The 16,133-nt window shown below is 53.1% G+C and overlaps 1 protein-coding gene across 1 annotated transcript in view; it reads right to left on the bottom strand.

Moving 5' to 3' along the window:
• Positions 1 to 16,133, bottom strand: part of Col5a1 (collagen type V alpha 1 chain) — a 152,375-nt gene that overhangs the window by 101,399 nt on the left and 34,843 nt on the right. The window contains exons 2-4 of the mRNA XM_059262197.1: positions 14,675 to 14,842; positions 7,626 to 7,839; positions 6,264 to 6,426 (exon numbers count right to left, since the gene is read on the bottom strand). Coding sequence (XP_059118180.1) covers positions 6,264 to 6,426; positions 7,626 to 7,839; positions 14,675 to 14,842 — 545 coding nt within the window. The remainder of the gene's footprint in view (positions 1 to 6,263; positions 6,427 to 7,625; positions 7,840 to 14,674; positions 14,843 to 16,133) is intronic.

Below are 16,133 nucleotides of genomic sequence, written 5' to 3'. Positions count from 1 at the left end.
CCAGGCCACCATGCACTGTCCCCAACCAGGAGGGGCAGCTGAGAGCCTGGGTTTGAGGTTTCCCTTCTCATAACTGAACCCAGGTCCTACCATTTAGCTCTAGAAGCTTCCATATTCCCATCTGTAGGACAGGATGCAGGGCCCTAGCGCAGTACAAAAGGCCTATGTGAATGTGGGTCTTCGTGCTGAGCACATTGAATCTCTCGAAGCAAAGCCAACATGGCCACAGCCCCAACCACACTGGCCTGAGTAGCAGCACGGACTCAGGCCAGATCTCAGGAACAGCTGGCCCAGACTGTCCCCTCTGGACTGTAAACATCATAATGGATGGGGACCTAGGGCACAGAGATGGTATCGGAGGGGCTTCTGAATAGCGACCTCATAGCTATCTGCAACCAGAGTCAGAACCAGCCTCGCTTGGCTGCCCTCAGAGTGGGTAGAGCACCTCGTGCCTCACTGTGGCGCCTTTTGAGACATGTACGTCATTCAGGTCGACAAGGGAGGATGACAGAAATGAAGCAGAGGCCAATGCCGATAGCTGGACCGGGGCAGCTGCTCTCTGGGATTCTGTAGCTTGTCCGCCAGTCACTAGCAGACTCCCACCAGCTGGGACCAGCTTCTCTGGGGTAGTTTCCTCCACTCCCCAGTGACACAAGTCCTTGTTCATCGGTTCTGCATCCCACTCAACACTAGGCCTGAGCTGAATCCCTGGGACCACTAAAGCTCACCGGGGAGGCCCTTGGTGGATGGGTGAGGGGCAGGAAAAGTGGGAGAGGCTTAGAGTCAGAGCTAAAGCTGGGCCTGGATCTGGGGCCACATCGGCAATATCTCCCTGCGAGACCGGGGCTCTGCTCCACACCCATACAGAAGATGGCTGCCTCTCAGACCATACTTCTTTGAGAAGGCCAGACCCAGATCTCCTCAGGCTGGCCAACAAGGAAAGCATCTCCTCAGCACAGCCCATTCCTGTCTCAGAGCAGATTCCAGGAAAAAACACGTCATTGGAAAAGCCGGGCTCCTGGAAACAGGGAAGCTAGGATTAGGTAAACACTTGGCCTTTTTCAAATGCTGAGGTGTGGTTGGGAGGGGGCACTCGCCAGCAACTGGGGGTGCACAGTGAAAGCTGAGTTTACAGTCTGTTTGGTCTTGTTGCCCCTTGAAACATTCAACAGCTTAAAAGTGCATTTGGCTCCTGGCCCAGAGTCTGCAGCCAGCCATTCCCCATACCCCCGGAGCCTCAGTCTCTTCCATGGCCCTCCTTCATGGCATACTTCAGCAAGAAGGCCTTTCCACCTCAGGGCCCTAGAGTGAGCAGAGGGTACCAGCCTCTGCCCTTCCCTTGAGAACACTCAAAGTTCAGGCCCAAACCTGCAGACAGCAGAACAAGAGCGGCCCCAAGTTCCAGGTTGAAGTGGGAAATAGGATGATGGAGGAGGGAGGAGTCAAGAGTGATTGGCAGGTCATTAACCATCATGCAAGACAGTCAGTGCCCCGAGTTTCCATCCTGGAAAGATGTTTGTTCTGGTTCTTTCTATGAGGTTCCAAGCTACACAGATCTCACAGAACCAGGGATTCTGATGTCTTTGGCTAATGTAGGATCACAGGAGCCAGTGGCAGAGGTCCAGGCTGAAGAAGGCCTTCCCTGGCTTCAGAAGTCCCCCTCTGCCATGTTGCAGGTGGCCTTTGATAAAGCTGCTAAGTCTTGGTGCCGGCTTCCCAAGCTCTCAGATGGGAACAGAGCCCCAGCTGCCAGCACCTTGAGGTAGGCGGGCAGAGCACAGGGCTGCCGTTGCTGACAGCCCGGCTGCAAGGACACTCCAGCAAAGAACAGCTGGCTTCCACCCATCCAGACAACACCCTTCCCTGACAGATGTGTCCCTGCTTCCAAAGCTCACTCCTGGATGAAAAGGGAGTGTTTGCCCATATGGGGAGGTCGAGGCACCCCCCCACACATACATACACACTTTCTGAATCGTGGGGCCTCGGCCTGCCCAGCGCCTCCTGCACCTCAGATCTCAGGCACACTGTAAGGGACAAGACTCAAGTTGTAGGTAACCTCAGCATTTCCCTCGGGAAAACACCAGGCTGGGGGTAGAGTCGACCAAGTGAGCAAGAAGTGGGGTCCTTCTAAGCCCCCAAGACCCAGACAGTGTGAGGGAGGCCCAGTGATGAGAAGAATAGCCCGTGTTTCATAGCGGGCTTCTGAGGCGGCAGGGGAAAGCTGCGGCCCAGGTTCCCAGGAGCAGTAACTATGGCCAGGCTTCCAACAACTTTGTGTCCATCTACTCTCTACAGTCTCTCAGCTCAGACGGAGGCAGGGGGTGGTCGGGAGGCTTCGCTCCCTCCTCATCTCTGAGAGGAGTCAACGCACTTACTCACTAGACGAGTCTGGAAACCCAGAGGTGGGACAGCTTCCGTCTTTGTCTCCGTGGAGAAAGCAGTCACTGCCACCAGCAACAGGCCAGGCTCTGGCCACCAGAGGGCCTGGGTTCAGCATGGCTCCCTGAAGCCCTTGGGCAGGCCTTTCACACAGCCCTCAATGCTCAGCCCCAGGGTGGTGGCCCCATTGCACCCATTTTACAGATGTGACTGCTGAGCCCCAAGTCCTCAATCAGGAAGACCACCTGAAGGCCACCCAGGAGGAGCTGAAAGCCTGTGTTCTATATGCCTCCACTTCCTCTCTGTGTAGCTTTGCACAGCCTCCTTTGAACATCAGGGAAACCTCAAGGCTCAGAATCAAGCTAGTGAGGCAAAGGGGCCATGCTTGAGGGAGCCAGCAGCTGCCAGAGACCGCCTGCCAAGGCCACTACAGCTGGGCTCAACATGTATATGCCACGAAGCTGAACAAGACGCCGCTGTGCCGCAAAAACCTCTACCTTGGCCCTGGGAGTCTCCTCCCTCAGAGTGTCTTCACTCTGTTCAAGGGTCTCTGGGGGGCTATGGACACCCCAAGCTTCCCTGAGGCCCCTTGGAAGCCACGTGGAGTTCGGCGAATCTTCCTCGAAGGGGTACTGAGAGGGAGCACTGCAAGCCTGTGCCAGCCGTAGCCTGGCCCCGGCCTCAGCGCCAGCACCCTCCCACTCTCAAATCCAGGGAGCTATGGAACAAACTGGCCTTTAACAAGCCTGAGACTCTTGTGGGAAGAAATGGCCGTCGGAGAAGTTTCCAGCAAGAACCTTCTAGAGAAGTCAGGTGGTGAAAATGAGAAAACAGCAAGCACTATCATCTGAAACCTGGAAAGCAAAGAGTTAAATCACTTCCATTTCAAAAGGGATAAAAATCCCATTTCACTTGCAAGGAGACACAGAGAAGCTGAGGCCAGCCCCCCACCTCTGTCATTACGCCCATAAGAAGCAGAGGAGGGAAGTCCCCCTTGGCCGCCCTCCGCCTTGCTGCCCTAGCTGGTCTTCATTAAGGAAGACAGGTCCAATTTCCCGCCGTGAGCACAGCTAACAGCCAGGAAACCCTGGGGCTGGGAAAACACAGCCCTCAGACCATTAACAACTTGTGGTCAACAAAAATCCCTGGCTTCTGGCAGCCGCTCTCCCTCAAACCAAATTCCACGGCAGGAGAAAACAGCTCACCAGAAATATGGGGCTGTGAATGCATTGCAACCTGCTGTTCCAACCAAGCTGCCAGTCATCGGTTGCAGGGTGAGGCCCACCCTGTACACAGCAAGAGTGAGACAGGAGCAAAACTGGACTCTGCAGCCTGTATTCAAATGGGTTTGAAAATTGGGGCCCTGTCTTCATTCTCAACACAAATTGGTAACTGTTACAGAGTGCTTGCTGTGGATCACGCGTGTGTACACCTTCCATGGATTGATTCCTGCACACACACACACACACACACACACACACACACACACACACACACACTATTATCATTGTCCCCATTTTGCAGATGGGAAAATTGAGCCTCAGCTATGGAGAAAACCCAGCCAAGACCTCTGAGCTGGGTCTAGTTCCTTGAGCTTCAGTAGCACCTTCCCATGCATTCTGGAGAAACAGTACCAGCTGCTCTGTTACAGGATTTGCTTGGGGATCCTAGGTTTGAAGATGGTGCAAGGCTGAGGAGGTAGCTCAGTCAACGAAGAGGTCGTCACACAAGCGTGAGGACCTGAGGCTGAAGCGCCAGAACAGAGCATGGTGGTGCACGCCTCTCATACTGAGTCTGGGGAAGCGGAAACAATAGAACTTGTGGAGCTTAGTGACCAGCCAGACCCTGTCTCAAAAACAAGTGGAAAGTGACTGAGGAAGGCATTTGCCATTGCCTGATGGCCTTCATGTGCACACATGTACATGTGCAAATGCACACCAACATGAATGTGAGCACATGCATATGCATAAATCACACACACACACACACACACACACACACACACACACACACACATTTTTAAGATGCAAAGTTTTTTCCAGAAACTTGGTGATAAAAGGCACGTTGGCACACCCTGCCGGAATGACAAGTGTCTGGCACAGCCTGGCATCCACTAGCACACAGTGGACTGGTCAGACCTGATGTTCTGCTCAGCCATGGGATGCCCGTGCATGCCTGCCTTCAAGAATTTGGTCACCAGACACTTGACAGCAGGAGCCAGCCTGACCCCACTGACTAAGAGTTCTCTCTCTAACTCTTCGGGTGCCCCTGTTATTCACACCCTCCAGGACAGCCCTGGTGCTTGCCAGCATCTCAGGTTTCGCCCAGACCTTCCCATGGGGTATCAGGTAAAAGCAGTACTTGACCCCTAGGCCCGCTGTCAGCACCAGCTCCCCGGCAGAGGCGAGCAGCCTGTCTAGCTGAGGACATTCAGCCACCCTCCAGGTCATCCCAGATTCCTGGGCAAGTCTGGTCAGAAGCCTGCAATGACCGCAGCTCCATGGTTGGCGCTGTCTCCACAACCCATGTGCCCATCCCACCTGACAGAAGCCCCAGGCTACGGTGTCCTAGAAATCAGCCTTAGGAAGGCAACTGAGTCCAGCAGACACATCCCCATCCTGCTCCCTTCTTCTCCTGGAGGGCCACCCCATTTCCACAGTGGGGCAGCTGGCTGTTCTAGAATCTCCTACAGGCTCCATCCCATCGTCTTCACCCGAGCTGACTCTGGCCTCGCCTCCACAGTGAGTGTAGTTCACACTCATCAGGCACTCACTTCTTATCACACTCAACCACATGTCATTTTTGTCACCGATCTATGTAGTAGTCACATTGCAATTCCACATCAGGCCGCAGACTACCGGCAGAGCACTTAGGGTCAGCTCGACATTGCATCCGGTTTGCTGGGCCCTGAACCACTGGGAGGTCACGGCCCTGGAACCCCACTGTGGCTGTGAGGTCATCAGCAAGCCTCAGTCGCACACAGGTGGCCAATGCACCTGGTGGTGACCAGCACAGGGAGTAAATGGCATTCACATAGTATTTGGGGATCTAGGCAGGCAGTGCCCGCCTAGATCCAAGCTAGCCCTCAGATACCATTTTCCATGTGATTACCAAACTTCTCCAGCCAGGGAGCCTGTACCCCCCAACTTTCTACAAAGTCCAGGGTATGTCAAAGAAAAGGAACTGGGCCAAATGTCCCAGCCCAAGGGCTCAGGCTCCAGATGCACCTGGGACACAGACCTCAGAGATGCAACAGGGGCTGCCTCAGTTCATCTGGTTTCAGGTGGCCTCTGGAACCACCAGACACCTGCACAGACTCTCGTCCCAGCCCCATCATCCTTCCATGCCCAACACGAATGCAGAGGACTCTGAACTAACGTGCAGGCCCCAGCCCCTGCTCTGCTGGGCTTCCTGCGTCTGTCTCTAGGGTGTTTCCCAGGGAAGCAGGCTCTGCTGGACCAGGCTGGAACACCACTGACTTAGCACACACACACTGAGTCAGCAGGTCCCCTCCTGACAGTCCCACTATGTGGTCCAGCTCTGTCCTGCAAGTCCACTCAGGAATTGTCAGCAGAACCCTGGCCCATCAGAAGGTGTCAGTCAGAGCAAGCTTGCTGTGTCCGGTGTCCATCCCAACCTGGCACCCAGGAGACACATACTGCATTGCTTGGAAAAAGGTAGTCACTACCATCCCTGCATGGTTCTCACATGGAAGCTAATCTGGCCTCTCCACTCACAGGCCACAGCATCCTGTGGGAAGCAATCGAGTTGAACTAGTGGTCCCTAGCTGAGGAGATGGGTCTCCCAGAGTAGCCATAGCATTCCCTACATGAGGAGCCACAAGTGTCCCAAGTGGCATGGGGGAATGCCTAGCTCATGCCTACCTCAAATATTTCATCATCCAGAATCCGAGAGCCAAACATGATGATACCATTGACATCTATTATGGGGTGGTCACTGCGGTTGAGGAACTTTATAATCTTCTTTTTACAGTCCAGGATCAAGGTGACATTTTTCCTGTGGACACTGATAGCAATCCGGTGCCACCTGCAAAGACACAGATATTCAGGCAGGGAAAGGGGTACACACTGCAGAAGACCAACATGTGGCTTCATGGCCATTCATGTAAGTGCACCCAGGGCCACGTGCTGCAGAACCTCTGAGTGACAAATTTGAGCACAAGTCTGGGCAAGATCACATGAGAATCTTACTGTCACTTAGAGAATCTCCAAGAGTCAAGAAGGGATCACACCCACTGGCTTCAGAGCTATTTTTTCCAAAGGCTACAGAAGGCTTCTTTTCCCATGGTGACTACAGCGTCCATAGGCAACAAGGAATGAATGTTTATAAACCACAGAGCACTTGTCCTAGTCATCTCTCTTAGCCACCTCTCTGAGTGCGACTGGGAAGGTTCTGGGCTTCTGAGAGTCCTGCTTTGCGAGGTCCTGACGTAGGCCACTTACAGTGAAGGGAGCCAGACTCGGGGAAGAGCGCTTGTCAGGCAGGCCCTTCTTGATGTAAAATATAGGAGACTCATACTTCTCTCTAGTCCACTCAGACCCTCCAAACCAGACTTCTCATCTCTAAGATGCAAACCCTGGAGCTCCCGGGGTGCCCATGGAAGGTATGAGCGAGAGGGCTCAGAGTGGGTTCAGCCACACAGGAAGGAGTCATAGGGAGACTGCAGTCACAGTACCGTTATTATCATGAGAGCCCTAGTCTTTATGCAGGAGATGAACCCACACAGCAACTGTGGGGTGGATGTGCTAGATTGATGCAGAGTCTTGCCCAAGAACTCAGAAACCGCGGCCTGAAGTCCCCAAGGTTACCTTTTGGGTGATCACCAGCATTTAGGGTGCTCCCAGCAGAATATTGGGCATAAGCCTTTGTTTTCAATTCACTCATACAGAGACTGTGTCAGATCCAGTCTGATAAGGGTAAGTGCCTTTGGGAACAGGTAGGCATGGTCACATGATCGCCTCTGTCCCTTTTGATCTAGGGCCAGCAGAGGATGCACTCAGTGTATTCTACAGGGAAACAGGGCTACGGAACTGCAAAGGTCCCCTGGAGCTTTAGAGACAAGAAGAAACCGACTCTGGGGAACACAGGTCTTGGGACTCCAGGTCGAGTGCTCTGTCCTCCTGGTACCCTGTAGGTGGGTATCAAATGCCATCTACTACCTGGCTAGATGCTGCCCCATGCTGTCTGGCCAGCAGCTCCACTCCCCTCCTCAACAGGATACTTACTTGCCATCTGACAAGTTGATTCCAGGGAAGAGTGGATACTCTTCCGGCCCAGGCTTCCCTGTGTGGTCCTCATAGAGGAAGACGGGGGAGCGGCCCAGCTCCAGCCCCAACTGCTGGATGCCCTGCTCATTGTAAACGGAGACCAGGAAGGCCTGGCTGCCTTTCTTGGCTTTCACGGTCGTCAGGATGGAGAAGTCCTCAGGAAAATCAGACTCTGGAACAGAGGACAGGGTGGGATGTCCATAAGAGAACTCCAATCCTAGCCAGCCATGGCGAGCAGCAAATAGGCCAGCTTAGAGGTCGGGCAAACTCAGCTGTGTGCGGTACCGCTCTGCAGCTCACCTGCCCTAGGATCAAGCTTCTGCAGCCTCTACCACCAGGGGTCAGGCTGTCAATTCAAGGCATTCTTCAAACACAGGCGTCTCCAGCAAACCCCAGTGGCCCTTCGAGTGAGGATCCCGCAATGCCCTCTCTTTAGCTCCATCCCACACCTCCACGCATCTGCTTGAGGCCTGCTCAGGACCCGCTAGACTGAGAGCCGCCCTCGGCAGGGGCAGCTTCTGAAGCATCTTCGTGTCTCCCACTGCATGAAAGCCTGGGCACAGTGTGTCTCATTCAGTGTCAGTCATAGGGGATCAGAGTGGAGGAGAAGGGAGTGGGAGACTATGGCTTGGTGCAATCCTAGACTCACACTTTCTGAGATTCCTTGTTAATAGGCAAATCAAAGAAAACGTACAAATAAATTTTAAAATACTCCAAATTTAAAATTTTAAGAAAAACAAATATCTGGTATGTTGAAGAGGAGGAACTGTCCCCTTTAATACAGTGAGTCTCTAGACTGGCCCTGAGGGTACCTGAGCTCACTCCTAATACCACCCTTGGCTGAAGCTAGGTGAGACCTTGGCTGCCACCTCCCCATGGATCTTTATCCTCTTGATGATTGACGTTGTGCCACCAACGGCCTGGCAGCGATAGGGTGTGAGCAATACAGCTAATTAATGCGAGGAAGAGTGATCTAGAAACAGTCTTTCCCTCTCCCACCCATGGACAGCACACCTCTCAGATCCCTCAGAGGGCGACACCCAGCAAGGTGTCAGCAGGAACAGGCTGATGAAGGAGATAGGTGTTCTGTCCTCTCTGTAGAGGGCTAGGAGTCTGAGTTATGGGCTGGGACAGGGCATGAGTGTCTGGCTATCCCCACTTCTCCTTTAGAGTTGGAACAAGGTCAACCGTTTGGCCCAGAAGACCACTAGTCACGGCTGTAGCCAGCCTAGGTTGCACACTTCCCATGCAACGCTATCCAAGGGTGCCCTCTGCTGACAGATCTGCATGCTGCAGGTACCGCTGTGCTGCAAGGAAAGTAAGATGTCTTAGGACCTGGAGTACTGGGGGCACTTGACTGCGGTTCCTTCCCACTCCGATGTAGGACACAGGCAGAGAGAGCTTGCAAAGGCTGTGGGATCTCTCGGCAGTGAAACTATTCAGGTCCCAGGGGTGGCACAGGGCATGATGGGTTACGAAGCCAGTGGAAGAACCACTCCATGGGGGTCATGACCTCTCTCAGTAAGGGGCCCTCAGACTCTGACATGGAACAGCCACATGTCCTAGCCCAAGTCAGGTACCTATGTAATGAGGCTGGGTGTTCAGGGAGCTGCTTGGAAGGAGACAAGTGGGACCTCACCACTGCCTTGCTGCTCTGGGCATCACACTGTAGCCTCCACTACCCAGGGATGTGAAGGAAGATGGAGGTCTCAGCCTTAGCCGGTGCTGGTGGACAGTGAGGACTGGCATGCATACCAGAGGTAATCCCTACAGCTAAAGAACAACAGTTAGCCATGCCAGAGGCGGGGCCTTGTCCCCATAGGAAGTGGACACCAGAGAGGTTCCTATAGCAGTTGGAGGTCACTGTCTACACTCAGGGTGGACCATGCAGTCATTTGCCCACCTCTGCATCCACCCTGACTCTGTCCCTTGCAGCCATTGACTGGAAGAATAAGAAAAGTGGGACATGGGGGAGTCCTCTTTCTCCATCATGATCTATGGCTGAGGATAACCAGCCCGTCTCTCCCAGCTCATTAAAATGCTCTTTCTCAATGTTTAAAATCACTATGGTAACAAATTTTCTCAGCTAAGACAAAAGTTGAAAAAGATAAATTATGTTGAACATTAATCTCTCTCCTGGCAAAATAACAATGGATTTATAGTCACTCTAAGAAGGTCCCTTCTCAGCTATGACAGGAGCCGGACGCTGACACTGTACTCCAAGCTTCCGGGCAGTCTGGGAGAAGAGTGCATCTGCTGTCGGGTGCTTCCTAATTCATCTCACTCAGAAAAGCCACCACTGAGAAGTGAGCATGGCAGAGGGCCAGCCGCTTCCCTCATGGTACAGCCTCGCTCCTTCCACTGACGCCCAAAGACACCGTCCACGTCAGGAATACAGTAGGAGGCCAGCAAGAGCAGCTGCCATGGAACTAACTCCTTCTAAGGCAATGGCTATGGGCAGCCCGATGGGTCACTTGCCTTGGTGAGGTAATCAATAGTTACGACAATTCTTCTAACATGGGCCAGGCTCCAGGGAGAAGGCAAGGGACAAACTGGTCCCTCGCTCCCAGGAAGTGACATTCCCATAAGGGACAGAAACAATAAGTAAGTTATTCGGATAATAGCCAATGTGCCATGGCTTTGCGGGGGTGACAAGAGGGACAAGGGGTGGGACATGACTGCATGGTGTGGGGAACTTTAGACAGATGGGGGGCAGCAAGGCATTTTAGTGGCCCCTGGTGGGCCAGAGGGATTCTCACTGGGACTGTTCATTGGCCCTGGGGAAGGTGACGGGCCTGAAGAACAGCTGTCATCTGTCACTTCCTGCAGGGTGAGGTTATTCTGGGGCCACCCAGTCTGACCCCCAGGCCCTCAAGTGAGGACAGGGCACCTGCAGCTGGCCTATCACCATGGACCTAACATGGAGTGAGGGGAGAGAACTTCCAACACCAAGCAGAGGCCAAAGGTTCATCTATCCAAAAGAACCCTCACATGCCCCAGTATGGGATGTGTAAGAGATGGGGCATCTTTCAACAGGGGACCCTACATCCTACTGTGTAGGGGTGCAAGGGACAAGACGTCCCTAAACTGGGGAATTTCATATACCACTCTATGTGGGGACAAGAGGCAGGCCATCCCTCAACCAAGGGATATCACATATTGATGGGGCTATAAGGCAAAAGCCATCCTGTATGAGGGAGGAAGGGCAATCCCACTGTATGAGGGAGGAAGGGCAATCCCACTGTATGAAGGAGGAAGGGTAATCCCACTGTATGAGGGAGGAAGGGCAATCCCACTGTATGAGGGAGGAAGGGTAATCCCACTGTATGAGGGAGGAAGGGCAATCCCACTGTATGAGGGAGGAAGGGTAACCCCACTGTATGAGGGAGGAAGGGCAATCCCACTGTATGAGGGAGGAAGGGCAATCCCACTATGAGGGAGGAAGGACAATCCCACTGTATGAGGGAGGAAGGGTAACCCCACTGTATGAGGGAGGAAGGGAATCCCACTGTATGAGAAAGGAAGGGTAAGACACTGCCAAACTAAGAGATTCTGCACCTCACTGTGTAGGAAATGGGCTGAGGTAGCCCTCAACCAGGGAATCCCACATACTACTATATGGGTGAGATGGGCATGGCCTCTCAGGGAATACACACAGTTCTGCTCACTGAAGGAATACAGTGCCTCTGGCCTGGTACTGTATTCTCACACTGTCCTAGGTCTTTCTGTCATATGGGACCTGCTCAGGCAGCCAGCATCCTGCCCTCCACCCATGACCATGGTCCAGGGCCTGCATTCCAAGAAGTGGTTCATCCTGTGGTCAACAGTGGGGTCGCTGGATCCAGGGCCTCTGCCAGTGAGGGTAGGAGGGGGCAATCGGAGCAGCAGGCTGCTCTGCTGGGCTGGGGCTGCTTCTAGAGCCTGGGGCCTGCTGAAGACTTAGGATCCTGGAGTAAAGATGGAGCCCTGGCAAGGGGCGAGGAGGAAAAGGCCTCCAGGCCAACCCACCCTGCCTAGAGTCCTGAGTTAGCACTCATCTTGGATACCTCCTCACAGTAGGTGCTGAACAGCAAAGGGAAGACCTCAGTGCCTAGCTCAAGAAAGGTGGACATTGAGCCTCTACACCCAGGTGAGTCCAGGGGTCCTGCCGCAGCGTGACTTAGGGGGACATTACAAGAAGCTGGTGCTGGCTGGGTAGATACAGGGACCGTAAAGCTTGGCTGTATACAGGGAGAATCCATGGCCACCTTCATGCAGGGCCTGGTAGTTTCTTTTGGGTACAGTACCCACCCTGTGGGAGATCCTACTCCATGGACAAGCATGCCCAGCCATCTGGAGACCCAGATGTGCACAGGTTATGAATGGAAAATCAAGCAGCCCACTAGAGTAAGGCTAGTGAGACGATTACAGACAACCCAGCCTTGCTGCAGCTGCCTGGGGCCCTCGGGTCTCCTGGTGCAGCTCCTACCACAGCCAGCCTCCCCACCCTGGTGCAGCCCTGCACTCTGGAAGGAAGCACACAGTAGCACGCAGCCACTCCCCTTCTTACCTAGGCCGCTGCAAGGGCTGGCATGTGACCACAGGAGTCCTATGGAAGCCATCCCACAAGGTCTGACCTGTTTCCTGAGCACTTGCCAATCAGAAAGCCTGCAGTACTTTCCAGGATTTTCCAGGATTAACCACCTGCTCTAAGGTACGCAGCCTCATACACCAGATGACATATAATGCTGTCCCCTGAACAGCTTTCCCAGACTGACCTGTGGGACCTGAGATAACGCCACAGAAATTCCTCTGCAGATACTCTGAAGTCACCTTGGCTCCACTGGCCATTGGCACTCACTGCACGGCCCAGTGCCCCGCCCCAGCCCCGCCCCTCCTAGTTAGAGCGACTCTGAGTGTCTAATCATGTTACTAATTTGAGGGCAGGAGAAAAGAAAAACAAACTCTTTCCAGGACTGGGGCTGGGACTCAGTTGGTAGAGTGCTCTCCTAGCCCACATGGAGTCCTGGGCTTGGTCGCCAGCACCACATAAACTTCATACTGGTGCACGCCTGCAATCTTGGGGCGAGAAAGGTGGATGCAAAAGGATCAGAAGTTCAAGGTCAACCTTGGCTGGAAAGCAAAATTTGAGACTAGCCTAAAATACCTGACACCCTATCAATAAAGAAAGAAAGAAATCCCAGGGGGTCTGGTGGCAAAGGCCTGTGATCCCCACATGGCGGAGTCTAAGGCAAGAGGCTAAGAGCTCAGGACAGGCTGAAGCCAGGCACATGCCCATAATCCCAGCGCTTGGGAGGTGGAGGCAGAAGACCAGGAGTTCATGGTCTCCTTAGCTGCTTGGCAAGTTCAAGGCCAGCCTGAGCCTGTATGAGACTCTGCCTCAAAAACAAAATAACAACAAACTAATCAACAACCACAAAAACACCGCCCTCCTATGGTTCGGGAATCCCCTCCATTTCTTAGTCTCAGTGACCTGATACTGCGAGAGAGTTCTACCGTAAGCTAGCCCAGTGGGGAGAGAGAGGGGAACTGTGGCAACCTGCTCTGCTAGCGCTCCTGCCTTGAGCTACAGTGGTAAGAGAAACTATTATCCGCAGGCTGTCTAAAGGTCCCCTGGCTGGGGGCCTTTTTTCCACAGCTATACTCACAGCAGCAGAATACCCTGCTGTCCCTGGCCAGCCTCTTCCAGCCCTTCCTTGGGCCCAGGCCTCCATGTCTCCAATTGAGGAATTCTATCTCTTGGGCCACAAGGCAGAAAAAGTACAACTCTCTGGAAAAAGATGAGATGGGGATTCGCAAGGTGATCTCCCCCAAAAATATATGCTCTCTCCAAAAACAAGGGACAGTATCCCTGCAACTCCCCCGAGGAAGGGTGAGGTTGCTACTCAGAAAGGGTCATGGTGGGGCATCTATGTTTACGGATAACTTATGCACTCTCTAAACTGAGCATCTGTGACCCAGGGTGGTTTTGCACCAAAGGCACGTTCCTTGGAAACCCCAGGCTGCTTCCCCTGTCATTGCAAGGGATGTGCATGGTGCATGATACCCATCCATCCAAAAAAACGACACCTTGGACCAAATCACCCAGCCTCTCCTGCAGATACAAACTTTTAAAATCACAATGACTTCAGAGAGACATTGGGAGGTGGGGGACAAACCCAAACAGCAGAAGGCCAGAGGAAGTGAATACAACCAGCAAGAGCATCCTTCAGGGATACAGCAGAGATGTGGGGTTCATCAGGACAGCACAGCTTGCTAAAACTGCCCGACTCTGGTCCACCGTTGGGAGGTCATGTCCAGACCACCAAAAGATTGAACACAGACTTCTAATCGCAGAAAGGGAGTGTCTTTTGCCTGGCTCACCTCTTACTCTGGTCAGCAGGGTCAAGGCACCTCAGACTGAGCCAGCAGGCCCTTCTGAGGCAGGGAAAGAGGAATCCATCACCTGCCCATCACAGAATATTCCCAGAGCATTTAATCAGTGGCAATGGGTGTGGAGGACAGGAGCTAACTACCCAAGTGGGTGAATAATCTGGATGTATACCTCCATCCAAAATGGCTCCCTCTGGATACCTAATTAAAAGCAGAGGTCTGGCACCTGGCAGCAGAGTCTCATTAAGAATCTCTCACGCTAGCTACTAGCCAGGATGTTGGACTTGTGTCTCTTAATGTCACTGGCCCCAATCAGGCTCATGTTCCCCACGGCAAGCACTTCTTTTCCCATGATCTGAGACCTCTCTTCACCTCGCCCCTGGGGGGCATCCACCCTCTTTCTGCCCTTTGTCATTGTGGTTTGTCACGGGTGGAAACATGCCTGTTTGGACCTCTCAAAGCACAGACGAGGCCTTGTGCACACAAGTGATGGGTGAGTGGTAGGTTTCACTATAATGAAGACTCCCAGAAAGCACACCCGTGCCTCTTCTGCAACCACCCACTCCAGCTTCTTGCCCCCCTGGAGTCCCCAGCATTCCCTCCACCACCCAGAACAGGAATGGAGTGCCACTTACCAGGGTACAGCTGCTTGGTGGGCATGCTGAGTTGTGCATCTTTAGAGACTCGGTAGGCAACATCCGGCCCTTGGGAAGATCGTCGAGTGGCACAGAAACCTGTGGTTTTCGTTACCCCTGAGGGCAAATTGTGAAAATCGAGCATTTCCAGAAGATCTGTTGGCTGAGCTGCAAAGACAGAGAAGCTGTGTCAGCCCTAGGGTGGATACAGCTGAGGGGGACCCCCGAGAGAAGGATGGTCTTAGACAACTGAATCCAGCCCTCACCCCTCCCCTCACACTCCCCCTGCCAACAAACACCTGGTGTTCAGAAGAGGCTGGGGGCCTGCTCGGGACCAGGAGGGACACCTCTTAGAAGTGGCCCTATTTCCGTTCCTGTAATCAACTACCGAGGTCATTCCTGCAAATCAGCTGCCAGGCCTCGCCTACACCCTCTGACAGTCCTGACCTTTCCTGCTTTACAGCCTGCAGGGACTTCTCACTCTAAAGCCTCAACTGGCCTGAGTCACACAAGCTCCACTTGTCTCCACTGCCACTGGTGTCATTTTGTCCTTCATGTTCCAACAACAGGTCACAGCAAATACCCAATTTCTGTCTGCCCTCACAAGACCTGAATACCTAGGCCTGAATACCCAGGACAGGAGAATGCCTGCAAGGACCTCAGATCCCTTTAGGAAGGCTTCTGACTCTCCATCCTTTGGGAGCCACTCAGAGAAAGGCAGAAGCTTGACCCGCTGACCTCTGAAATACAGGTACTTGCCCAAGAGCTCATCAGTCGCCCCTGCAATGTTTAGCTTTAATTGTCAACTTGACCTTGTAGGAGTGTTTCAGTGAGGAATTGTTTATATTGGGTTTGCCTGTGGGCATGTCCATGGGGGGTGAATTTAAATTAACTGATGTGGGAAGGCCCAGCCCACTGTGGATGGCACCATTCCCTAGGCATGAGGTCCTGAAGCATAAGAGTGAAGAAATCAAGCTGAACACAGACAAGCAGGTGAGTGTGTGTGCATCTGTTTCTCTCTGCTCTTAACTGTGGATGTGCTGACCAACTGTTTAAAGACCCTGCCTTGACTTCCTCACAATGATGAAATGTAACCTGGAATTGTAAACTAAAATCAATTCCTTTCCACTCTAAGTTTCTTTTTGTCAGGGTATTTTGTCACAGTGATGTAAATGAAGCTGGAACATCCCCAAACACAAAACATGCCCCTCTGTCAGAGCCCCCTTAAGGCAGCTTTCCTCACATCAAGAGGCCTTTGAGTCCACACGTGCCTGCCCCAGACTACTTGGTTTCCTGTTTACCTATGTTCAACTTGAGTTACAACAAATAGGAAGCTCTTGTCCATCCAGAGGAGAATAAAGTGGTACCACAAGGGTGTGAAACCTCCTGTCACATGACCAGGCTGGCCCAGTGTTGCTCATCCCGTGGTTTCCTCTGGGAAAAGGACTCAGCTGTTTGG

This window comes from Peromyscus eremicus, chromosome 4, assembly GCF_949786415.1.
Source record: "Peromyscus eremicus chromosome 4, PerEre_H2_v1, whole genome shotgun sequence".
Taxonomy (NCBI): Eukaryota; Metazoa; Chordata; class Mammalia; order Rodentia; family Cricetidae; genus Peromyscus; species Peromyscus eremicus.
This window is presented reverse-complemented; position numbering and strand designations above follow the sequence as displayed.